This window comes from Cynocephalus volans, chromosome 7 (assembly GCF_027409185.1).
Source record: "Cynocephalus volans isolate mCynVol1 chromosome 7, mCynVol1.pri, whole genome shotgun sequence".
Taxonomy (NCBI): Eukaryota; Metazoa; Chordata; class Mammalia; order Dermoptera; family Cynocephalidae; genus Cynocephalus; species Cynocephalus volans.
This window is the reverse complement of record NC_084466.1, coordinates 98,511,706-98,536,898: the sequence shown is the minus strand read 5'-3', so window position 1 is coordinate 98,536,898 and position 25,193 is coordinate 98,511,706. Positions and strand designations below refer to the sequence as shown.

Genomic DNA, 25,193 nt, shown 5'->3' with positions numbered 1-25,193 from the left:
AGAGAAGCGAATAGCTGCTAAACAGGCACCCAGGCTGAGACTCAGAGAAGGGGACATCTCAGGGTAGGGGGGCAGGCCTTGGTGACCTGAGTGCTTCAGACCCCCCATCCGGGAATGCAGCCCTCTCCCCACTTCACAGAACCAGGAGACCCTGTTTGGTACCAAGGAGCCCCTGTATGTGGTCACCTCCCCTACTGTCCAGGCACCACTGGGACATGAGATCTGACAAGCACTTGCTTTGGGGGTGGAGGAACTGGACATGGGATTTCAGTGCCCAAATGCTGTATTTGTAGGACTCTTTTCTGGCTAGCAGGGGATAAGAAGACAGAATGTTAAGTGCATTGGGGCTTTCCTGAATAATCTGAAACAAGGTTACCAACCTCCATCCTGACTGTCCAAGTTAGAGGGGGATGAGTCTCAACTTGGTCTGGTCCCCCAACAGCCCCCATGTGCACAGGGTCAGGGGGCATCATGGGCCTAGACCTCCCCAGAGCCTCAAACCCTAGTCCCAGCTGAGTGACTAAGTGACTTCTGAAAAGGCAGGGAAGGAGGCCTGGGAGAGAGGACACAGTGAGTGTGGCTCTGCCGGGTCCTTCTCAGTGCTCTGTTGAGGAGAGGAGGGTCCCTGGAAGCCATTGGCACTTGGGGTGGTGTTGAGCTTGAGGGTGTGTGGGGCTCTGACTGCGTTCCTCGTGGTGCCTGGGCCCTGGCGTCTACCACACCCCCCCCTCCCGGGCCCCGTCACTACCCTTTGTCCTTGGACAACTTGTCAGAGCTGGAGAGCCAGTCCAGCCCAGTGACCCCTGCCCCTTGCCATGCAGTTCAGGACTTTTGAACCCTGCAAGCAACTGTGGTGCAGCCACCCTGACAACCCATACTTCTGCAAGACCAAGAAGGGGCCCCCCCTGGATGGGACCGACTGTGCACCAGGCAAGGTACCTGTGGGGTCTGCAGCAAGAGTGGCCTTCCTGGCATGGAGGATGGCCATCACCAGCATGGGTGCAGGTCCCACGGGGCCCCCAGTCTCCCCCCAGATGTGTATACGGATGTAGATGGGGGGTAGTGCTAAAGGACAGGTGGGAGCCCAGGTGCAGGTCGATATGCACAGTCTCCCCGTGCACTCGCACCCTTCCTTCTATCCCACACTGCAGCCCTTGGCCTCTATAGTTGGCTGAGTTTAGCGTGATATCTTAGTCCATCCAGCAGGAATGCGTTGGACCATTTTACACTTGAGAAGAATGAGGCCCAGACAGGTTAGGGAACTTGTCAGGGTCACACAAGGAGTGATTAGCAGAGAAGGAAGGAAGGCTCCCGGTGTCCTGCCTCTTCTCCCTGCTCCGTTCCCCATGCTATCTCTGTTTCTCCCACACACGTGTTCCCCCCTCACCCCCACCTGCCCTTCATGTGTGCCCTGGTATGTGTTTGCTCCTTCACACGTGTGTGGGTGCCAGGCTTCATTTGTCAGGGGGATCTCGTGGCTGGGTCTGAGGGCCCTGAGCTGGGGTCTGAAACCCACCTCTGTACTATTGCTGGCCCTGCCCTTGATCATTGTGTGGCTGTTCATTGAACTTCTCTGGACCCACTAACCCCTGACCCGGTCTCCTCCCCACCCCTCAGGGTTGTTTTAAAGTTACCAAACACATCAAAGCAAGGGAGAGAGCTGGGAAGAAGCTGTGTTGAGAGCTTAGGGTTAGTGAGCCCAGCCACGGGGCACCTGCCCCACCAGCCGGCCCTCTGCCCTCACCAGGCTCGTCCCACTCACACCTGTCCTGCTGAGCAGCTCCCTGGTTTGTCCCTTCACGGATGGATGGGGCTTCTCATGGCCTGTACAGGCCCAGTGAGCTCCAAACCTGGCAGGCTCTTATCTGAGAGGCTGTTATACCTGTTCTAGGTGTTTCCACTTCCCAGGTATTTTTAAAGTTCGAGGCCCTCTCCAGGCACAATTTCCCATAACAGTTAATCAGTGGTTCTCAGTTTTGGCTGCCTATTGGAATCATCTGGGGAGCTTTAAAAGTTCAACCCCTAGAACAGGGAGTGTCTGCAAATGGGCACAGAGGATCTTTTTGGGGTGATGGGAATGTTCTGAAATTGGGTTGTAGTGATAGTTGCACGACTCTGTGAACTTATGAAAAACCATTGAATCGTACCTTGAAATGGGTGACTTGTATGGTATGTAAATTATACCTCATTATGGCTTCTTCAAAAAATCCCTAACCGTAGAGATTCTGACTGAGTTGTTCTGGGGTGATGCTCAGGCGTCTGGAATTATAAAATCTCCTCCAGGTGATTCCAAGATTGAGAACCACTTAGTTCATCTCCTGAGAAAGATCCAGAGAGCTTTGTATTTCTTTCAAGTCACCCTACATGAAAAGGGAAGGGTGATGCCTTTAGTTGAGCCCCTTGGGCCTGGTCCTGTGCTAAGGCTTTTGTAGGTGGTGTTGCCCTCAGCTCTTAGAACAGTCCCATTTACCAGGTGAGTTAACTGAGGCTCAGCAAGGTGAAGTAGCCACACACAGCCAGTAATGGCCGAGCTGGGATTCAAACCCAGACCCTCTGACTCAATGCACACACTCCCTGCATTGTGTGGACAGACCTCCCATGGGGCTGACTTGCTTCCCAGGGCCACATCTGCTCGTGGCCCCTGGAAAGTGGTTTCAAGGTACAGAGCCAAAATCAACTCTGGAGGGCATGGGAAGATTGTGTCTTCTCTCTCTTATCCACCCTTTATTTCTCCTGGGGTGATGAACTAAATGATCGCACATTTGTTTTCATCATTAATAATGTCTGCCATTTCTGGAGGGCTGGGTGTGCTAGGTGTTGTCTCACTGAATGCTCTGAGCAGGTGTAATGATCCGCATTGTGCAGTCAAAGAATGGGCTCAGAAAGGTGGAACCCTTTGTCTAAGGTTGCTCAGCTCATGGGAGGGGTGGGACTCTGTCTAGCCCCAGGCTTGCGCTCTTAACATCACTCTCTCTGGGCTCCCCCATGGGGCCCACCATGCGCCCATTTGAGCACCCTCCATGGCAGGCAGGCTTGGCAGCAGTGGCCCAGGGTGACCTCATGCCCTCTGTTCCACCCCAGTGGTGTTTCAAAGGTCACTGCATCTGGAAGTGGCCAGAGCAGACTTACGGCCAGGATGGAGGCTGGAGCTCCTGGACCAAGTTTGGCTCATGTTCGCGGTCATGTGGAGGTGGGGTGCGATCCCGCAGCCGGAGCTGTGACAACCCCCGGTGAGTGCGCTTGGTTGGGGTGGACAGGGCAGGGGGCCCTCCTCTCCAGGGCTGAGGGGCTTGGAGGAGAAAGTATGAGGGAGACCAGGTGCAGGAGAGAAGGGCCCCTGCAGGTGGTTGTATATTCGAAGGGATGAGGACCCAAAGTTGTTGTGGGGGGAGGTCACTCCCACCTGTATTTGCTAATGACTCCTCGGGTCTGACTCCTGTGAATGTGTCTGAACCAGTGGTCCTCAAAGTCTTGTGTGCAGAAGATTCCCCTGAGAATCTGGGTGGGCCCAAGACTCTGTTAGTTTTACAAGCCCTTCCATGAATCTGATCTTCAGCTATACTTTCTGAAAACACTGATCTAAACATGATATACACATAAATCCCCCAAGTTTGTTTTCTAAATCTTCCTTTAACTTTTCCTTACTTACCTCTTACTCCCCTCCTTACCCCACACATAAATTTCAGCATGCTAGGAGAGATTCTCCCTTCTCATCCCCTCTGTGGGGACCCCCTCCCCTATCTTATGGCTCTGGAACTTCTGAGTCCCAGCTCCGCACAGCCCCATCTCCCAAGCTGAAGCAGCCTGCTTAGAACAAGCCTCCTGAAACAGCGGGACTGGCCGGGGCTGGCCGCATGGGTCAGGGGCTGTAGGAACGCAGACAGCACAGGAATCTCCACTTGGAGAGGGCGGGCCGGTCCCGCACAGCCCCGAGCCGTGTAGTGAACACTGCAGGATGGCAGGATGGCAGTGGCTCTTGTGTCCTCAGGAGGGGTCATTCACACTCTGCTGTTTGCCTCCAGGGATAGGAAGCTCACTACCTACGAAGCAGCCTGTTCTTTATCAGGTGGCTGTACTGACCTTTTACAAATGCGAGCCAGAATGGACTTGTAACTTCCATCTGTTGGGGATACGAAAGCTGGGGTTATACATAGGCCCAGGGTACCTGCTCTGCGTAAACCACCTTGCAGTCGTGACCAACAGTTATCCCCACGATCAAAGCTACCATTTACTGAGCTCCTCTGTATAATAACTATTATTATTTGATGAGGCTTAAATGAATGAGATGTGTGCCCTCAGCACCATGCCCAGCACAGATTATGCACTGAACAGATGACACCTGCTATTGTAATTATTACTCTGATGATGCATGGAGTGCTTTCTCTGTGCTGGGTGGGATGCTAAGCACCTAGGGGCATAAATCCATGTAATTCTCCCAGCATCTCTGAGAGCAGGCTACTATTAACCTTATGCACTTGGACACGTGGTATTAAGTCTTCCCTGATCCTCTTGATTTAATGGAGAAGAAAGCAGAGATTGCTTTAAAATACCTTTTCTTATGTATTCCTCGCAGACACACCAGGAGGTAGGTAAAAAAAGAGGTATTATTTCCTCTTCTCAAGGGGAAATTAAGGCACTCAAGGCTAAGTGACTTGGCCAAGGTCAGGACTTGGAAGCCAGCTCTTCTGATCCCAAGTCCAGGTTTCTTTTAGCACGCCTTAGTTTTTTATGACATTAAATGGAAGTGGATGCAAATAGGAGTGGAATCATTTATTGAGTGCCTGGGCCTGTGTAACAGTTGAAGGAATATACAAAAATGAGTAAGACTGATTTCTCTTCCAGCCTAGTTGGAGGGAGGGAGTTAGTCCCAATGTCTATCTGTCCATCTGTCTCTCAAACATACACATAGTGGAATAGGTGGTGTATGCCTGAAGGGTAGAGCAGTCAGCGAGGAAGTGGGACCCAGAAAGCTCTGAGCTCAGCAGCCTCCATGCTGCAGGTCATTCTTTAATTATGAAAGTTAGTGGGGCCCCTTGTAATGCTACTGTAAAAGGCTGAGCTGCCCCCAGTGGGGTGGCCATGTGGGAATCCCAGCCCTCCCCAGCCTTCCCAGCCAGCAAGGTCACGCCATCTCTCTGTGCCTGCCCCAGCCCAGCCTATGGAGGCCGTCCATGCTCAGGGCCCATGTTTGAGTACCAGGTCTGCAACAGCGAGGAATGCCCCGGGCCCTACGAGGACTTCCGGGCCCAGCAGTGTGCCAAGCGCAACTCCTACTACATTCATCAGAACACCAAGCACAGCTGGGTCCCTTATGAGCCTGACGAAGGTGAGCAGCCCTGCTCCCCCTCCCCCCACGTCCTTAGGCATCTGCTGGGGTCATGTGTTTCCAAGCAGGACCTCCCACCCTGCACCCACCAGGGAAGGTGGAGGGACAGTGAGGGTGCCAAAAAGGACATCACAGTTGCAGGCTTGCCTCATACCTTTGTGTAGGCCTGTGCTCTGTGTACCTCTGAGTTCACTGTACCCGTTAAGGCCATTCCTGATTTGCATACTTACAATGACAGTTTTCTGACAGATGCAATGCAAGTATGTTGAGGAGCGGGTGCTTCACCCAGAGGCGCTGTAGAAGCTGGCCCCAGTGTTGGCTGTTGGGGTTGGGTGCCTGACTGTCTGCACAGGAAGGCACTGATGTCCTAAAAAGGCGATCCCAGAAAACATGTAAACACTTGCTGTGCTTCTTAGAAAAAGGGAGATTGAGGGCTTAGCTAACTTCCTGGAATTTGTCTAAAAGTCCTGGGAAAAGCCCAAAGTCCAGCTGCCCCTTGAGCCTCCCTGCCCCTCCTGAGGGGTAAGGGCACCCCTCACTTCACATAACCTGAGCTGCTCAGTCCTATTACATGCCAGGTTTTTAAGTTTTACTGACTGTGTTACCATTTCAGTGGAGTCATTGAAGGTGATTTGAAAGGCCGGCAGAGGGAATCCTGTGGCGTCCTCATAATGACCCCTCTAGGCTGCCCTGGGGCAGACGCAGGCCTCGGAACCATGCTGGTGCCGGTTCCGTCGGTTCCGTCTGTTTTTGAGCACCTCCAGTAATGGTTCCTTTGTGGAGAGAATCCAGCGAAGGGCTGCAATTCACGGCACATTAGCACCTTCAGTCTGGGAGAGCCCCACCGTCCTCTAATCCCGCTTCTCTGCTGCCAGCTCTCTGTGGTCCCTCAGTGGACAGATGCTCACTCCCGGCCACGCAGCCCTCAGCCCCAGATAGCTCCCATTAGAAGGGCCTTTCCTTCCCTGCACCTGGGGTCAACCCCAGGACATTCAGCTCTTCTGCTTATATTCAGAATGACAGAACCTTCAAGTTGGAAGGGACCTCAGAGGCCTGTCATTGCCAGACTCCTCTGGAGCACCCTTGCAGGGGGTGTCTTCCCACTCCTCCCACTCTGGGGAGATCCCCACTCCCTGGCCACCATGGGCTGGCTTCTACTGCTGCCCAGACCTGCCTGCCTGCTGCACGGTCAGGAGCCTCTCTGTCTCCTGGAGGGTTGGAGCCTCTCTGTCTCCTGGAGGGTTGCAGCCCCTCCATGCTCAGGTCTCACCAGGAATCTGGCACCCGTGTGTGAAATCCAAGGTGGTTTTAGATGTTGTGGCTGCAGACTTGAGTCCTGAGTGCTGGAGGCAAGAAGTCACAGATGTCCTGGGAACCCAGAGACCGGGAGCAGGGAGCCAGATAGGCTTCTTAGAAATTGGCTGAGAGAGGGGCTTGCTTTGAAAGCCTTCCAGATCCCTTCAGAGACCAAACAAGCAACCGCAGCATGGGGCAACATAGACTTGGGGCTTTTCCCAGGACTTTTAGATGAATTCCAGGAAGTTGGCTAAACCCCCAACCACCCCTTTTCTAAAGAGTGCAGCAAGTGTTTATATGTTCATTGGAACCTCCTTTTTAGGACATCAATCGCCCAGATAGATGAGAACACTTATTAGAACCCTATTCCTCTCTTACTGCTTCTCCATTTTACAAACCCAAATACAGAGCACGGTTCTGCCTTACTTTCACGCAGCCTTCTAATGTTACACACATGTGCACACCATTATACATGTGCCCAGTGAAATGTGATAGAGGTCAGAGCAGGACTCAAGCCAGACTGCCCAGTTAGAATCCTGGCTGAATCACTTACCATATGGCTGTGTGGCCTTGAGCACGTTCCTTAACCTCTCTGGTCCTCAGTTTTCTTCTCTGTAATGCTAGAATCTACCTCATTGGGATGTTGAGAGGGTTACGTGAGTTAACTCATGAAAAGCATTTAAAGTTGTATTTCAAAGGTATGTGTTTTGTAGAGGTCTAGTACATAGTAAACACTCACTCAGTGTTGGTTTACTATTGTTATTTTATCGCTTGATTTTTCTCAGTAACCTGATGTGGCATTTTACTGAGGGGCAATAAAAAGAGGAAACTGAGGCTCAGAGAGATCAAATCACTGGCCCACAGGCACGTGGCTAAACTTTAAGTGACACAGCCGGGACTGTAAGCCTGCTCCACACCCAGTACTCCCCCCACTACCCAGAGCTGGCCCCACATGCTTGCTGGCTGGACAATGCACTGATGTCGGCTCGGTTCAGCCTGCTTTGTCCAAACCCAGCCAGGGACTCAGTGTGATCCCTCTCCCCACAGATGCCCAGAACTGTGAGCTGATCTGCCGGTCAGCGGACACCGGGGACGTGGTATTTATGAACCAGGTGGTCCACGATGGGACACGTTGCAGCTACCGGGACCCGTACAGCCTCTGTGCCCGTGGCGAGTGTGTGGTGGGTGTCCCCCACTCCCAGGCAGCCCACCCACTGCTGGCACAGGGGGGCTGAAGGGCGTACTGCTCCCTAGGAGCATCTCCTCACCTGCCCCGCCCATGACACCCCTCTGGTCCTCAACAAAGCCCTGGGGCACTGGAAGGGGGTTAGGGGATCGTTACCACATTGGGTTTAAGACCTCACTCAGGTCACATGGCCAATCTGTGCAGAGCCCTGTCCAGGGAGGCCCCTTGGGCCAGGATTCCTCTCTTGGCCAGGCCTGGGGACCGGGGAGGGGGCCAGGGGCTGCTGCTCTGGGGGTGGGGGTGGGGCAGGGGAGCCTCCTCCTGCTGACTTCACCTCTGGCCTCAGCCCGTCGGCTGTGACAAGGAGGTGGGGTCCATGAAGGCAGACGACAAGTGTGGGGTCTGTGGTGGCGACAACTCCCACTGCAGGACCGTGAAGGGGACACTGGGCAAGGCCTCCAAGCAGGCAGGTGAGCCGGACCTGGGCTGGAGGACGACGGGAGGGACTGGGGTTCTGGCCGTCCCTCAGCTGGGCCCTGCCTCCTTGAACGTGCCACGGTTCAGGGCAGGGAAAAGGGTCCCTGGAGCCTGTCTCTGGAGCTCCCCAGGCCGCCCGGGGCTGGTGAGCCAGAGGCTGCAGCTGGCCATCTCCTCTTCCAAGCCTGCTGCTGCCCGAGTTGGGTGCCCAGGAGCTCTAAGAAGCATCTCCTGCGAGGTGATGTGTGCTGATAGGATCTTGGCCATCTCTTTGGCCCTGGTGCTGTGGGTGGGAGTGGGGGGTCAGTCAGGTGTGAACGTGTGGCCAAGACTGGATGGGTCACTTTTCTTTCCCTCTCCTCTCTCACCTTAAAAACAAATAAACAAACAAAAAACAACCTGTGCCACCTCCTGCTTTGGACTCCTGGTACCTTTGACTTCCTCTACTCCCCTCCCCACCTCCAGTCTGACCAAACTTGCTGTAGAAGTGGGTCAGATATTAGTCCTTTGCACTTAGTAGGAACTGGACCTAGTTCCCCTTTGGGGATGTTACAGGTTTACCTCACCCTTCATTGCGTGTGTGTGTCGAGGAGGGATGGGAGTTGGTGGCTCTGAGAAAGACTTGTTTCCAGGCCATGGGTCAGGAGGGCCACGGGGGCCCCAGACAGCCATGTGGGATCTTCTGGCCTGTTTCATCTAAATCCCTTCAGTAGCAAGTAGCTTAAGATGTGAGAAGAATGAGGTAGAGAAAAAGTCAGAGGAGCAAAAAGAAGGGGAAAGCAGAAGAGAAAGAAGATGGTCAAGAAAGTGGGAAATATAGCACCCCCCTGGCCCCCTGCCACACACAGGCCCTCAGAGTTTACTGGGCAGTTTAAGCTATAACATCTCTTTTGATCCTCCCAGCACCTGGTGGAGAAGGTCCTATCCCTATTTTACAGATGAGGAAACAGAGGTTCGGAGAGATTCAATGATCAAATGAGATGTTCCTGGGTACCCAGTGGAGGATGCTGGGCAGTGGGACCACCAGCTCAGAATGCTCATTGCTTTTTGGAATGAAAGGCTGGTGTGAGGAAGTAACCGCTTGAGCTAGAGCTGACCCACTCACTGCTTTTCTGGATCTTCCTATGTGGCAGGAGCTCTTGAACTGGTGCAGGTCCCAGCAGGTGCCAGGCACATCCAGATTGAGGCGCTGGAGAAGGCCCCCTACCACATTGGTGAGTGCTGGGGTGCTGGAAGGGGGCAGCGGTGCCCTGGGCCCTGCTCCTCAGATTTGGGGGAGCTGGAAGAGCAGAGGGCAAGATTCTAGTGCAGGGGGAATTTTGCAAACTTGAATAGTGGGCAGAGAACTCCTTTTTATTTCTAAATCTGTTGAATGAGCAACCCCTTTCGTGGTTCAAATTTCAGAAGGTGTAAAAGGGGATCTAGTGAAGACTCCTTCTCCCATCCCTGTCCCCCAGGGGCAGTTTTCTTTTCTGGAGCAACCACTGTTAATAATTACTTGTGCACATAGATGACTTTTGAAGGAAACTATCTTCACAGAACATATTAGTCAGCTTTTGCTGCATAACATACCACCCTAAAACTTAGTGGTTTCAAACAACAGTTGTTTATTAGCTCACAGATCTGTGTATCATCAGTTTGGGTAGGGCTCAGCTGGGTGGTTCTTCTGCCAGTCTGCCTGGACAGACTAATGCAAATGTCATCAGCTGGTAGGTCTCTGGAGAGCTGGTTGGTCTAGGATGACCTGGCTCACACATCTCGTTGTTGGTAATGGTTGTCAGCTGGGGTCATGAGGTTGACAGTGCCATATCCCCAACAGCCTAATCCAGTATTCCCATGGTGTCAGTCACATGGTCCTCAGGAGTAGCAAGAGGCCAAGCCCCAGTGTGCAAACACTTCTCAAGTCTCTGCTTGCATCATGTTTTCTAATGTCCCATTGGCCCAAGTCACATGGCCAAGCCCAGATTCAAGGAGTAGAGAAACAGATTATTTCTTGATAGGAGAAGTGCTAAAGTAATAGTGTGAAGGGATGTGCATACAGGAATAGGAATTTATAGCCATTTTTGCAGTTTACTACATGAGCCTTTAAATTATACTCATTGTAATGATACTTAAACACAGAGTCACTGAACGAGGTATCTATCCATTATGCTTGTAACAGTTACACAATTATGAATCCAAGACAGATAAAAATTAGAACTCTAAAATAAATTTTAAAAATTCAAATTAATAGCATTAGTATAATGGGTAGAGATTAGTTAAGTAGGAAGAAGGGAAGGCAGCGAGAGTGGGAGGAATGCCAGGGTCCAGAGGCAGGGACAAGTGAAGTGGGGGGCAGTGTGTTGACCTGTCTGAGTGGGAAGGGCTCAAGTGGGGAGGAGGGACAGGTAGACAGGGATCCCTGAGGGGCCCACTAGGAAGGCCTCCAGTGTAATATTCACAGGTCCCCGTGGAGAGGGATAGAAATCTGTGTGACTCTCTCCCCCTGGCCAGCGGTGAAGAACCAGGTCACGGGCAGCTTCATCCTCAACCCCAATGGCAAGAAAGCCACGAGCCGGACCTTCATTGCAATGGGTCTGGCGTGGGAGTATGTGGTAGAGGATGCCCAGGAAAGCCTCAAGACCAGTGGGCCCCTGCCTGAGGCCGTTGCTGTCATGGTGAGTCCCCCTCTGTGTGATGGCCCCTGACCACCCCCTTGTCCCCCTGGCTCACTGTCTCTGCTGCTAAGCTGGCACAGGCCAGGTGGAAATTACACATTTCTAATGTCATCAGGGCCTGGGCCAGCTCCTCAATTGTGCATAAAAGCTGGCAGGATGGCAAGTAGGGAGGGAAAAAAACTGTTGTCTCCTTGTTGTCAGACCCTAGGACACTACACATAGGGAGTCTGCTCTTCATGCAGGGTCAGAAATGGGGCATGGAGGGAGGTGTCTAGCAGGCACAGGGCTAGCTCCGCATGTCACCCTGGTGTCATCCAGTGTCAGCATGCATCATGGCATGGTCAACTGGTGAGTCCAGGAGTGGCTTCCTCAGACCTCTGAGGCAGCTGACCCTGGGGTGCCATCTGGCACTGCCGGCCTCCTGAGGGGTGTGGGCAGAGATGGGCCCCACCTCTGCCCACACCCCTCTTACTGGATATGGGCTGTGGCTTGTGGAGCAGAGATGGTTAACCCAGCAGACCAGACCACAAGGAGCTCTGTCCACAGTGCCCTTGGCTCTGGCTGGGATCCTTATGTCACCCTCACCCAGGAGGTCCTGGAGGTCAGGCTCTGTGGCCTATTTGTGTCAGCACATTAATTCAATTCGACACATATTTGCTATTTGCATTATATTTATTGACCACCATGCTTCTATGGCCAGCTGGTTTTAGACAAGGTTACCAAGGCCATTTGATAAGGAAAGAATAGCCTCTTCAACAAATGGTGCTGGGCTAACTGGATATCCACATGCAAAAGAATGGAGTAGGATCCCTACCTCACACCACATACAAAAATTAACTCAAAGTAGATCAAAGACCTAAATGTAAGAGCTAAAAGCATAGACCTCTTAGAAAACAGAGGGGCAGATCTTATGACCTTGGATTCTTACTTATGACACCAAAAACATAAGCCACAAAAGAAAAAAATAGATAAATTGGATTTGATCAAAATCAAAAACTTTTGTGCATCAAAGGACATTATCAAGAAAATGAAAAGACCACCCACAGAATGGGAGAAAATATTTGCAAGTCATATATCTGATAAGGGTCTAGAATCCAGACTGTGCTTATTGACCATGTTCTGGAGTCAGGTAGTGGATGCTCTAGTGAGCAGAAACCAGCGACAGACTTGGCTTCTGCCATCAGTAGAACTTAGGTCTGTGGAAGAGAAAAGCATTCACAGGTGCATGGGCTGCTTGCAAGCCTGGTGCACAGCAGCAGGTGCTTAGCCTGAGTTTGTAGTGTGGTTGCTGGTCTGAATGCCTCGCCTCTCCTCTCACCATGCTTGGCCCCGCCTCACCCCAGCTTTCACCACCTCTGCTCTGATCCCCCTTCCTTGTTGGCGCTTCCACCCCCCACCCATGCTGGCCTTGCTTTTCTCTGGTCCCCTGCCACCTCCTCATTGTCCTCAGGTGCTCCCCCCGGCTGAGGGCAGCCCCCACAGCAGTCTGGCCTACAAGTACGTCATCCACGAGGACCTGTTGCCCCTTATCGGGAGCAACAATGTGCTCCTGGAGGAAACAGACACGTATGAGTGGGCGCTCAAGAGCTGGGCCCCCTGCACCAAGGCCTGTGGAGGAGGTAGTGGTGCCCCTGAGCACCCAGCACTGTGTGGGGTAGCCCAGGGCCTCTGGGAGGGAGAGGAGCCAGAAGGGGTGGGACAGGGGAAACATCTCCATTTGACGTGTCCCTCCACGAAGCGCTCCAGTATGTGGAAGCTGTTCTGGGCAGGACTTTGGGAAGGGGCTAGGGGGTGCTAGAGCAATATCCAGGGCAGCCTCTGCCGTATTGAACTCACTGCTATCTGTGGGGAGAGGAACCATCCAAAGCCACTGCACCCGAGTGCACATTTGAGATGGGGCTGAACAGGAAGGTGTCCTTCAGAAAGTGACTTGGGCAGGAAGGGTGCAAAGGCAAAGGGGAAGATGGGGTTGGCCCCCAAGGGTCTCTACAGAGCATTGTCCACGAGGCCCTGAACAGGACAGTGGGGGCCTGGCTGGCACAGGCCCACGACAGCCTGCCTTCCTCATAGGTATCCAGTTCACCAAATACGGCTGCCGGCGCAGACGTGACCACCACATGGTGCAGCGGCACCTGTGCGACCACAGGAAGAGGCCCAAGGCCATCCGCCGGCGCTGCAACAAGCACCCATGCCCCCAGCCTGTGTGAGTGCTCCCAGGAAGTGACGAGGAGCCTGGTCCCACGCTTCTGTCAGTCCTGGCCCCAGGAGGAGGGTCTGCTGAGCCTGCCTCTCCCAGCACTAGGTCGTGGAGACACAGCCTTGTATCCAGGACTCCCAGAGCAGAGAACAGCCCACCCACCAAGCTCTGCCCATGGCCAGCACCTGCCCTCCTTGCCCGTCCATCCCCACTGGGGTTTCTAGGTTATTAATTTCCACTTCCAGAAGAAGGAAGATGCTTCCTTTGTTCTGTTCTCCCAGCATTCTTTGACAGATGGGGAAACTGAGACCCAATTTGGGGACACGCCTTTCCCTCAGTGATCCAAGGTGGTCAAGTGGGTAAAGTGGATTTCAGAGCCCCTGGACCCCTGGTGCCAGGCCAGGATGCCATCTACCCCGTTGCCTCTGCCTGATCATCAGGAGTCCAGGGACATGGCCTGGCCTGGCCTCAGCCCCCAGCCGTGGTCTGGCCCCTGACTGGGATTCCCCCTGCCTGAGTATATAGGCTTTTTTGAGCACAGGCTCATGTTCTTGGGATTATTTGGAGGGGCTTTAGGGAACGGAGAGAGCTGTGACTTGTGGAGAATCTAAGTTGACCCCAGGACATCCTCAGCCTCTCTCTACCCCAGGCTCACCTGGTCACCCCAGGTAGAGCACAGGGTAGCTGGCTGGTAGGAAACATAGAGGGCCTCATCTGTCCTCCTGCTTCCCACGGCAGCAGCTCCTGCTCCCTTGGGCAGGGGAATCCCAGGGCCAGATACGTGATCAGGTGCCAGGGCAGGATCAGGTGGCCAGTGCTAGCATCTGCTGTGGTCTCCCTGTGCCCAGCCCTTCCTCTGCATGGACAGCTGCACAACCTTCTGTGCCTCTCTTTTACTTGTTAATTTATACTATTATTCAGCCCACTTTCCCCACAAATATCTGATCACAGAGCGTGCAGGGTTAACTCTACCTGGGATCTTGGCAGGTCTCCCTTGGGGTTTTGCTTGGGGGGTTGTTAAAAGATGCCTCAGGAAATGGAGTTGGGGCTGCCCCTCTCTTTACCCCGTCCAGGGCAGTTTTGCTTTTGTCTAACTCATACCATAGGTGTCTGCTTAAGATGCTGTTGGATGTTACTCTGTAGCTAAAGGACTCTTGCAGACCACCAGCAGAGCTGCTCAGTGCTGAAGCTCTGTGGGTGATGATGGTGACAGTAATAGTGCTCTTGTCCCATTGTGCATGGCTGTATCTCAGCACCCAGGACATGCCTGCACATGGTAGGCAGTTTCATATTTACAGGGCATTGAAAGAATCCTGATGTAAAGATGGTGCAACTAAGGCTTAGGGGGGTTAATAGCTTGCCCAAGGACACTCAGGTGCCAGGATTTAAACATGCATCATACCCATTTTTCAGATGAGGAGACAGAGCAGTAGAGAAAGTGATCTGCCTGAGGCCACACAACCAGGTAGCTGCAGAGCCAGGTGGATAGTTGTCTTGGGCCCCAAGCATTCTGAAGCCCAAACCCACTCTCTGACTCCTGCCTGGAGTAGGAGGTGGCCCCTGGGAGGAAATGCCCTTCGTCCCACCTCCCCTTTACCTTTTGCCCTGTCTCCAGGTGGGTGACGGAGGAGTGGGGCGCCTGCAGCCGGAGCTGCGGGAAGCTGGGAGTGCAGACGCGGGGGGTGCAGTGCCTGTTGCCCCTCTCCAACAGCACCCACAAGGCCATGCCGGCTAAGGCCTGCCCCGGGGACCGGCCTGAGGCCCGGCGGCCCTGCCTCCGCCTGCCCTGCCCAGCCCAGTGGCGGATGGGAGCCTGGTCCCAGGTGAGTTGTTCTCAGGAGGTGGGAGGGGTTTGGGGAGGAGGTGGATTTGAGGGATTTTCTGGTGTTCCTACAGGCAGAGAGTTTCTGGCTGAATTTCTGTCCCCACATCTGCTATGGTTTTTCCTCAAAACAAAGTGGAAGAGCCCCCACGTACTCTGTGCCATGGCTCGGTGCCAGGCCTGTGCGTTTATTTACTGTGTGCTTTAAGCTTCACACAGTGTTGTAAGTCACGGGTTAATATCCCCATATGCCAGATGAGCAAATTAAAGCATATTCTTCAAGAAATATTTACTGAGCACCAGCTAGGTGCCAGGCGTTGCCCTAGGAATGCTGGGAACCCAGCATCAACCAGACAGACTTGATTCTTGCCCTTGTGGTGCTTACAGTCCAGTGACGAGATATAATAGACAAGCCAACCACAACAAAAGCATTTGCAGGTGGAGCTGTGCCAGGACTGAACGCGTAATGCGACCAAGGGTGGAAGGTGGTCAGGGAGGGCCTCTCTGAGGAGGTGACATTCAAGCTGAGACTTGAGGTTGAACCACAGGAAGAGACTAAGGCAGGAACAAGGACTGTGGGGCTGGAGCTTTATGGAAGGGGCAGGGGCTACCAGATGCCTTTGAGAGGCAGGCAGAAGGCTGCGGGGCTTTGTGAGGAATTTGAATTTCTTCTAAGAGCAATAGAAAACAATGGAAGTGTTTTAACATGGGTGTTACAAGCTCTGATTTCAGGTTTAAAAGATCACTCTGGCTGCTCTGTGGGAAGTTAATTGTTGGGAGGCCAGGGTAGGAAGAAGGAGACAGTAATAAGGTTTTTGAATAATCCAGGTGCTCATGGCCTAGGCCCTGGAAGTTGTCACAGGGAAATTTTTTAATGTCTTGGGTAGTCTGTTAAACATGCATTTGATGTGAACCTTGAGGACATTATTGCCAAGTGAAATAAGCCAGACACGTAAGAACAAATATTTTACGACTGCACTTACTCGAGGTGCCTAGAGTAGTCACATTCGTAGAGACAAAGCAGGATGGTGGTTGCCAGGGGCTGGGGGGGGAGGGGATGGGGAGTTAGTGTTTGATGGGTTCAGTTTCAATTTGGGAAGAAGAAAATGTTCTGGACACAGATGGTGGTAATGGCTACACAGCAATGTGAATGTGCTTAATGCCACTGGACCATACGCTTAAATGGTTAAAACGGTAAACTTTATGTTATGTAAATTTGACCCCAATTAAAAAACTCATTTGATTAAGGAGATAAGCACATAAAGTTTACTGTAATAGCAAAATATTAGGAAATATCTTAAACGTTCATTTATGGGAGACTGGACAAAGAAATCATCGTCTGTTCATTACAATAAAATACTATACAGCAAGAAAAATGAATGCACTTGAACTGTACTTACCAATATAAATAAATGTCTACTAATGGAGAATAAATTTAGGTGAGAAAAAGCACTTTGGTAGAATACACACAAAAATGAGCAGTTCTGATGGGATACCATTTACTTAACATTTAAACAGGCACAACACGATATTTGAAAATATGCTAGAATGCTGATTTATTGAAGCTAGTGGCTGCATCTGGACAGGCTTTCATGAACAACTCCAACTGTTTTGTATGCCTGAAATATTGCATCATAAGGAGTATTTTTAATGAATGAGAAATCCCCACACAGCACATGCAGATATTACGTTCTTCTCCATAGTATACAGCTTCATTTGTATTGATACAAAATGGAAAGGTTGCTGGTCCCCAAAGGACCCCATAGATAAAACTATCCAAGAGATGACAGAAGGTGAAGATGTTGGCCCATTGTGAGACTGACAAAGCGCTCAAGAGCTGTTAGCTGCCGTTTATCATTATTCCTCCTGGAGGATAAACCTGTGGTTCCGTGTGGCCCTGTGTCTGTTGGTGGTTCCGTGTGGTCCTGTGTCTGTTGGTGGTCACGTGCCCCAGTGTGAGAAGAGGGCTGCGAGCTGTTCCCCATCCGGCTGGGAGATGCTGTGATCAGTGCTGAAAAGTGACCCGGTCACATTGGGCAACGTTGCTTTTCCCAGAGTCCCTGTGCTCCACCCCAGGACCCCCACAGGACCCATTTATCAGAGTAAGAGTGTGTCAGGTCCAGGGGATGATGTGTGGCAGCCCCTGCAAATGGTAGTCCTGTCTGTCTCCTGCTCCTTGTATCCACGCCTTTCCTTCCGGGGTAAGAAGACACTTTTGAATATGTCTCTGATGTTTGGTAAATCAAGTGACAAGATTGTTGAATGTCTGAGCTGGAAGGGTCCATAGAGACTCTGTCACCCAGTTCTGTTTACAGAGTTAGAAACTAATCCTTTGGGACAGCAGTCGCCACAACCTGGGTCCCTACATTCCATTAACAAGATATTGGGTAAATCAACCTGTCCCCAGTCGCACCCTATGGTGGATCGCAGCAGGGGAGTTTGCTGAGTGATACAAAAATACCTAAGGACCAAGGCAGAGAGCAGACACAGTGGATACAGGTGGCAGTAGCCGGAATGGGGCCCCGGAGGTCCCCACGTCAGCCAGGGCTTAACCGTTAGATTGTGGCAAGGCCCACGGCTGTAAGCTCAGGGCAGCAGCTTCTTCCCACCAGTACAGGAGGGTTTGACAATGGGTGTGTCCTGCTGAGTCTGTCCCTCTGGCCCAGTGAAGACTTGGTGCCTTCCTTTGTACCCTTCCTGTCCTCGGGCACTGGCTAGCCTCTGAGCTCACTGGCCCATCTTCCGTCTCTCCACCTGCTCCGACCCCGGCTCTCCCTTGGCAGTGCTCTGCCACTTGCGGAGAGGGAATCCAGCAGCGGCAGGTGGTGTGTCGGACCAACACCAACAGTCTTGGGCAGTGCGAGGGGGACAAGCCAGACACCGTCCAGGTCTGCAGCCTGCCCGCCTGTGCAGGTGAGCCATGTGGGAGGGGGAGGCCAGGCCTAGCTCCTCTGGCCTGGACCTGAGACCCTGCCCTGTCTTGTATGCTGCCCCATGGAAATCCCAGATACTAGAGCTCCTTCTCCCTGCTCACAGGACATCTCCAGAACTCCTCGGTGAAGGCTGACATATGGGAACTTGTGACTCCAGAGGGGCTGTGGGTGCCACAGTCTGGGCCCCTATACCCCATCAACAAGATCTCATCAAGTAAGTGTAGTCTGTGGACCCCACCCCATCCCCAAACCTTTCAGTGGTCCCAGGGTCACAAGCATGGGCCACTCAGCAGCAGAGCAGACCCAGCTTGTAGTCTGTATGACTTCAGCCTCCTTGAGCCTCAGATTCCCCAGCTGTGAAGTGGGGGTGATGCTGTACTAGGTCAAGACCCCATCTGCACTTCCAAAATGCTGAAAGGTTTTTTTCCTAAGTTTGGTGCAAACTCATCTGGTGGCAAAATCTGGCCCAAACTAACAAGAGATCGTTTATTCTTCTGCTACATAAACCTTGCCATATTTGGTCACAAGGTGATGTCCCAGACTCCACTGGGCATGTTCTGTAATATAAATATACGGAGTATTACTTTTCTAATCACAAAAGTTTTAAGTTCCGAATCATATCTGGTTCCAATATTTTCAGATAAGCAATTGTAGGTCTGAGCTGGAGGGAGAATTAAACGAGAGAATGCATGCACTCCTGCCCAGCTGTCCGCTAGCAATGACACTAAGAGTAGTCCTGTCTCTCTGACTCATGATCAGGAGCCCACAGTTCATCCTCCCGTCTTTCCATTCATCTACTCCTGAACAACTATTTGCTGAGCGCCTGCTATGTGCCAGGCCTTGTTCTACACTCCTCCGTTCCTAGGTTCTGTGTCTGTTTCCCTTCCTCACCCTCCCAAGGACCTAGGTCTGGCAAGACGACTAGCAGAAAGATCATAGACCATAACTCTTAGTTAGAGGAGCAGTTGGCTGTGTGACCTTGTGCAAATGCCTTAACCTCTCTGAGCTTCAGGGATTTCATAAATAAAGTGTTCTCTGGCTAGAGGTCCTCAAAGACCTTCCAGCTCCAACCTTGAAACTTCTCTTCTCCTGTGCTGAGTGAGACTTGGGCTGGGCAAGTACTTGGGGCCCTGATTCTGGTCCTAGAATTCTGGAGGCTACTGGCTTTCCATTTTCTCTGGTCTTTATTCTGTTCCCCTAAGTCTACCTCTCTCTCTCTCTCTGTGTGAAAAAATTAGTAGAAAGCAAAGCTCCTGCCTTCACATTTTGTCTGGATAGACCTGCCCAGGGTTTTCACAGAGGCATTTTCAGATGATATTTTAAGCAAAGCAAACTAGTATATGGAGTACCCCTTATGCCAGGCACTGTATAAGTGTTATTTATAATTATAATGTTATTATTCATTGGTAAATGTCAACATTATCCTCATTTTAAAGGTGAAAAAACTGAGTTTTGGAGGGTTTAAGTGACTTGCCCAAGGGCTCACAGCTTTTAAGTGGTAGAGCCTAGATTTGAGCCTAAATCTGCTTGATTTCAAATTTAGTGGTGGAGGGCTTAATGTTGTAGATGTGTGCTAACTGGTGCCAGGATGTTTAATCTGCTTATCACAAGTGTGTGTTCCCTGGCCATCGGCCTGGCCCTGGCTGGAATGGTTCAGACTCCTTTGGGTTGATTAGGAGGGGCCGAGGGTTCCCACTTCAATCGAGAACAAGGTTCTCAAGCTTTGCTGGAGATTAGAATCACCCCAGTGCCCAGGCCACACCCCAGACTGTCCAGTCTGTCTGGGCAAAGTGTAGACACTGGTTGTTTGTAAAGTTCCCTGGGTGATTCCAGTCCCGTGTGCAGCCAGGTCTGAGGATGAATGATGTAGGGCCGTGGTTCTCAGATTTTCCCACGCATTGGAATCAGCTGGATGGTTTTGTTAAAACATAGATCCCGCCCCCAGAGTTTCTGATGCAGTAGGTCTGGATGGACCCCGAGAATTTGCATGTCCAATAAGCTTCCAAGTAATGCTGCTGTGTGTGGGGACCCCAACCCCACTTTGAGATGCACTGCTGTAGGGGATTCTAATTCCTCTTCTATACGGTAAGGGCTCTTCCTGCTGTCAGGCAGCCCTGTGCTCGATCCCCTCTTGTAAAAGCTTTATAGTGAGTCCAGCAGGGAGGGGCAGGGCATGGAGGGCAGGCAGTTAGTGGGGCGAGTGGGATGTGGGGCCTGTGTGCCGGTGCCTCCTGGCTGACAGTCGTCCCCCCCACCCCCGACATTGGTCTTGTGCTGTGTGTGCAGCAGAGCCCTGCTTGGGGGACAGGTCCATTTTCTGCCAGATGGAAGTGCTCAATCGCTACTGCTCCATCCCCGGCTACCACCGGCTGTGCTGCGAGTCCTGTACCAAGAAGGTCTCAGCCCCCAACACTAGCTCAGACCCCGGCCTGGCCTCACCACTCCACTTCTCCACTCCTGGGAGCCCCTTACCAGGACCCAAGGCCACTCCAGATGCTGTGGAGCCCACTGGGGGGCCAACGGGATCAGATGACCATCAGCATGGCCAACCCACACAGCTCCCAGGACCTCTGGACACAAGCTCCCCAGTGACCCAGCATCATTTTGCCCCCCAGGAACCAAACCCTGGCACTTACCCTACCACCCCCCGGGCACCTATGCCGGCATCCGAGGATAAAGGGCAGCCCAGGGAAGACCCGAAGTATCCAGGCACCAGCCTTCCTGCCACCTCCCCAGTGACATGAGCCACACCCCGCCCATCCCACCAGTCATGTTTACACTCTGTGCTGCCCCAGTGAGCCCCAGCTCAGAGGACACACGCAGTGGGGCAGGGGCAGGCACAGACTTCCTTTAAATTATTTGCCTTCTTGTTCTCATTTGGGGCTGTGACACTCCTTACCCTGTGAAGGGGGTGGGAGGAGGACAAAGATCAGGGAAGGCCCCAGCCAGAGACACCTCAGCAAGCAGCCCCAGGCGGCCAAACCAAACTTCGCAGAGGCTCCTGTTGGTCTCTCCTGCCAGGACTGAGGGTCAGCTGACGCCCCCTCCTCACAGCCCCTGGGTCCCGGGCAGGTCTGAAGCCCATGCTGGGAGCTGTCAAGGCCACTTGCCTTCTTTAGAGCTTGTGGGGACCCTGGTGGAGGTCCTGTCTATCTGGTCCCCCTGCCCAGAAAGGCAAAGCAGGGCCAGGGAAGGTGGGGGGCGAGAGGGAGGGGGCTGGGGCGAATGTGGCTGTGAGACTTACCCTCCGGCAGGGCTGGGCAGGTAGGAAGCAAGTTCATCTAAGGCCCAGCCCTTATAGCTGAGGGCTCCACACAGCTCCGCCAGCAAGGCCAGGGAGCAGGGTCCAGCTTGCCCCTGCTGGCTGGAGGGCACTTCTGTTACTCCTGGTGACTCCAGGTTACAGGCTGGCCTCCTAATCCCACCTCCAACCCACCAGAGAAGGGGGCTCAAGACACTATGGATCCCATAGTCCTCATCAGCCAGGGGCTTCCAAACTGGTGCTTTACCCCTGACTGGACCAGGATGGCAACTTCAGTCACAACCTAGGGTCGAAGGGAGACCGGCCTGGAAGGTGATTTCCCAAGCTGTGCCTCAATCGTTGCCCTTTGCCAAAGACCACTCCTGCTGGAGTCAGGGGTCATCTTCTCCCACCTGGCTCAAGCTGGGCCCCAGGCGAGTGATGCTCTGAGGGGTGGGTGAGCCCCAGGGCTGAGGACCAGAGAGTCCACTCATAGCTGGGCTCTGGGGATGACAAGGGCCACCCAGGCCAGGATGCCAGCCTCCGCCTCAGTGCTGGGGTCGGGAGGACACTCTGACCATGCTGCTGTAGGGCCTCAGCTGGGCTCAGCTGCCCTCCAGGTTACCTCCAAGGGGCAGGGAACAGCCCAAGGGCCTCTGGCTCTCAGGAAGTGGCCCGGGTCCCCAGGATACCACTCAGGGGTCTTCACTCCTAGGATCATGGGGGGGTCTCCAAGACTCCTCACCAGGTGACAGAGGTGCTCGTCGGTTCTTCCTTACCCCAGGCATGGGGGCAGTTCTGAGCCAGGCTGGAGGAACAGAGCAGTGGGCCCCCCCACCTACAAGCCCCTTGGAGAATAGAGGTCCTGGGGGGCTCCCTTGGTGCTCCCTCCACCCGCTGCCCCACCCCGCCCCAGGCTGCTGAGGCACACAATGAACCATTCCCGTGAGAACGAGCCTGGCCTGTGTTAAGGGGTGTAAACCCTTGTGCCTTGGATATCCAGATCTTCAACATTTTTTGTATTTATTGACATTGCCCTTGGTGTTTTATTTCGGATTCCAAAAAGCTGTACTGCATGTTTTCCTTTTTTTCTCTCTCTCTCTCTCTTGGGGAAAAGGGACAATAAAACCAAGGCTCTGAGGGGCTGGGCTGGGCTGTAGCAAGATGACTGGGGGTGGGGGGTGTGGTCACAGGAAGACTCCACCCTCAGCCTCCCTGACTCGGCCCCACCCGCTCTGGGGCTGCAGTGTGCGTCAACTCAGGGTGAGGGGTGGGGGTGGGCAAGAACAGGGCTAGGGGCCTGGGGGTCCCAATCAGTCCCCACCGAGGAGATGTGTGGTCCTGGGCAAGTCACCACCCAGAACTTGACCCAAAGGGCAGAAGTGCCTGGAATGTAGTTTTGGGGTCCGCAGAGAGAAGAACGTTCCAATGATCAGAGCTGTTCAAATATGCAAGGATGGTTTCCTTGGAAGGCGGTGAGCCCTCTTTCTCTGGAAGAATCCAAGCAGAATGTGGAGGCTGGATAGGATGTGGAAGGAATATGATGCATCTTACCGGCCAGGGAGGGCTGATGTGAAACACGTCCTGCACAACGTAAAGCTACTGACCCACGCCTCGCCCCTTGCCTGTGTCACACATCATCAATCCATCACTGCACCGTTTCAATGTGTGCCACACAGGCTCCCCTTACATCTGTGGGAGCCACGGCAAGAAACAGCCCAGAGCTCACGCCTCTTCTCACCCCTGGTTTCATCCCGCCAAGGACTTCACGTGCCTGTGTGTGGGCAATCTAGCCATCACAGCCAAGCTCCATTTACATCCCTCTGCAGACAGCCTCCCCTCAAGAACTACCCCTTTGCAATCAGCTGTCACTGGGGCCTACAAGTGCACAGAAGGTGACACAATAACACGTTTGGGGAACTGACCTAGAAAGATGCTAATGCAGGCCCCAGAAGTGGGCTTAATATTGTTCAGGCAGGGAATTCTGTGGGCTCAGGTACACAGAATGTGGCCTGCAAAGAGGGGTGTCACAGGCCTGGGGTGGGCACTTCTCATTGGCCCAGTGCAGTCCTTGCCATAGGGGTAGTATGGGCAGAGTGGGAACCTCTAAGAGCCCCAGCACCCCGGCTCTAACAGTGGTCCTGGTTAGGGATAACAAGGAAAACTCATGCTGGTGTGCCCCCGTCTTGTGCCCACGGCAGACATTTCCAATCCATCACTGCACTCTTCCCACTGAGCCTGGATTCCCTGGGAATCCTCTTCACATAGTGCTCCAGGTAGTAGCCACTGATCACTGCCATCAGCAGGACAAGCAGCAGGGGTGTTGGATCAGTAATTTTAAATTTTATAGCACTGGAAACCTTTGCTCAATCAGCACCTCGGGCAGAAGTGCAACACCTGGAAGCAGGACTATAGTGCTTGAATCAAGAGGGGCCCAGAATCCAGCCCAAGAAAGTTCCACTGAACTGTAGGGCCCATGCCACAGAGCCTGGAGTGGGGGTGAGACTTCTCTAGGGAGCCTTTGGGTCCTAAGATTCTGAAAGTCCCTGAGTCTATCTGCTCATCTGAAAAATGGGGATGAAAGCATTTATTTGCCTTGCCTACCTGTGAAAACACTTTAAAAACAGTGGGACCAGAAAATGCAAGTATTACAATGACGGGGTGCCTCCCGGGGTGGTGATGTTGGTCACTGGGTTGCTCCTGGAATGGGGCCTGGGGGATCCTGTCAGCTTGCGGGAGGCAGACGAGCTGTTGGCTACACCACAGGAGTGAGCCACCATCAGGGTTTGGGTTCCCCCACAGCCCCCGACCTCAGCCCATGGGATCCTCCCCCTTCTGCAGTCTCCCTATGGCCCGCCCTGCCCTGTATGCCCACGGCTGCCCGGACTGTCAGCTTGGGCCTTCGGAGCCCGAGCCATGCCCCTGGCCACAGGTTGGTAACCCACACCCTGCTTAAGATGTAGAACGCTAGAAGAACATCACTCTCACCCTAACAATAAGCAAAAGCCCGATAATCTACAGTCACACTTTTTTAGTCTATTAGAGCTAAGGATGCAAGGCGAGCGAATTAAATTCAAGGGACAGCGAGCCCCCCTGAGGAGAGACAGGACATGCCACCTTTGGTGAAGCCTGGGAGTGGGTGGCCACTGTAAAAGTGGGGAAGAAAATACAACTGAAATGTTAATAAGTCTTGAAACGTTAGTGTGATACTTTAGGATCGAAGGGAGCCCCTCGCGCAAGGGGGGTCTACGCCTGCTTTCCAGCTCTTCCACAGGCCTCACTGGGTGCACACGATCTGGGGCAGGACAGGAGACCCACGAGCGCGCCCCTCGGGGCCCTGACCGAGTTTGAGAGTGCAAATTTAAAAAGCGGTGCCCATTTACAGTAGCATCAAGGACACCAAATACCTGTACACCAAAATCTATAAAGCTTTGCTGAGAAGACTTTAAGAATACCTAAATAAAGGTAGACCGTGTCTATGAGTCAGAAACCTCAGTACTGATAACATGTCAATTCTACCCAAAGTGATCTAGAAATTCAATACGATTCTGATCAAACTTCCAGCAGACTATTTTTTTTATCAGAAATTGACAAACTGATTATAAAATTTTTATGAAAAGCCAAAACAATTATGAAAAAGAATAAAATCAGAGGACTTACATACCTGATTTTTAGCTACAGTAATCGAGATGGATAGAGCGCCCAACCTGTACTAGTCCGGTTCTGTTGCTTATGACAAAATACCTGAAACTGGGTGATTTATAAACAAAACGAAATTTATTGTGTAACAGTTTCTGAGCCTTAGGAAGTCCAAAGTCCATCTGGTGGTGGCAACAGTGACCCAGGCAGGGGTCTCACATTGCAAGATGGTGGAAGCAGAAAGAGCAGAGAGAAAGACAGACTCTCCTCTTCTTTTAAAGCCCTCAGAACCACGCCCCTGATCGCCATTATTAATCCATTCACTACTGCAGGTTCCTACAATCCAATCACCTCTTCAAGGCTCCATCTTTCAATTACCATAATAGGATTTCCCACCCTCTTAACAGTCACAGTGCGGG

The 25,193-nt window shown here is 52.6% G+C and overlaps 1 protein-coding gene across 8 annotated transcripts in view; it reads left to right on the top strand.

The window, feature by feature from the left end:
• Positions 1-25,193, top strand: part of ADAMTS14 (ADAM metallopeptidase with thrombospondin type 1 motif 14) — a 101,257-nt gene that overhangs the window by 63,380 nt on the left and 12,684 nt on the right. For 4 of the 8 annotated variants that reach the window (XM_063101820.1, XM_063101819.1, XM_063101816.1 and 1 more), the window contains exons 10-22: positions 822-935; positions 3,082-3,230; positions 5,151-5,326; positions 7,670-7,803; positions 8,155-8,278; positions 9,419-9,499; positions 10,779-10,942; positions 12,393-12,564; positions 13,013-13,145; positions 14,755-14,962; positions 17,745-17,874; positions 17,998-18,108; positions 20,181-21,072. In XM_063101820.1, coding sequence (XP_062957890.1) covers positions 822-935; positions 3,082-3,230; positions 5,151-5,326; positions 7,670-7,803; positions 8,155-8,278; positions 9,419-9,499; positions 10,779-10,942; positions 12,393-12,564; positions 13,013-13,145; positions 14,755-14,962; positions 17,745-17,874; positions 17,998-18,108; positions 20,181-20,638 — 2,154 coding nt within the window. In that variant the 3' untranslated portion in view covers positions 20,639-21,072. Of the gene's footprint in view, positions 1-821; positions 936-3,081; positions 3,231-5,150; positions 5,327-7,669; positions 7,804-8,154; positions 8,279-9,418; positions 9,500-10,778; positions 10,943-12,392; positions 12,565-13,012; positions 13,146-14,754; positions 14,963-17,744; positions 17,875-17,997; positions 18,109-20,180; positions 21,073-25,193 lie in introns of those variants that run through there. The other 4 variants (XM_063101821.1, XM_063101817.1, XM_063101818.1 and 1 more) reach the window with 3 other exon arrangements.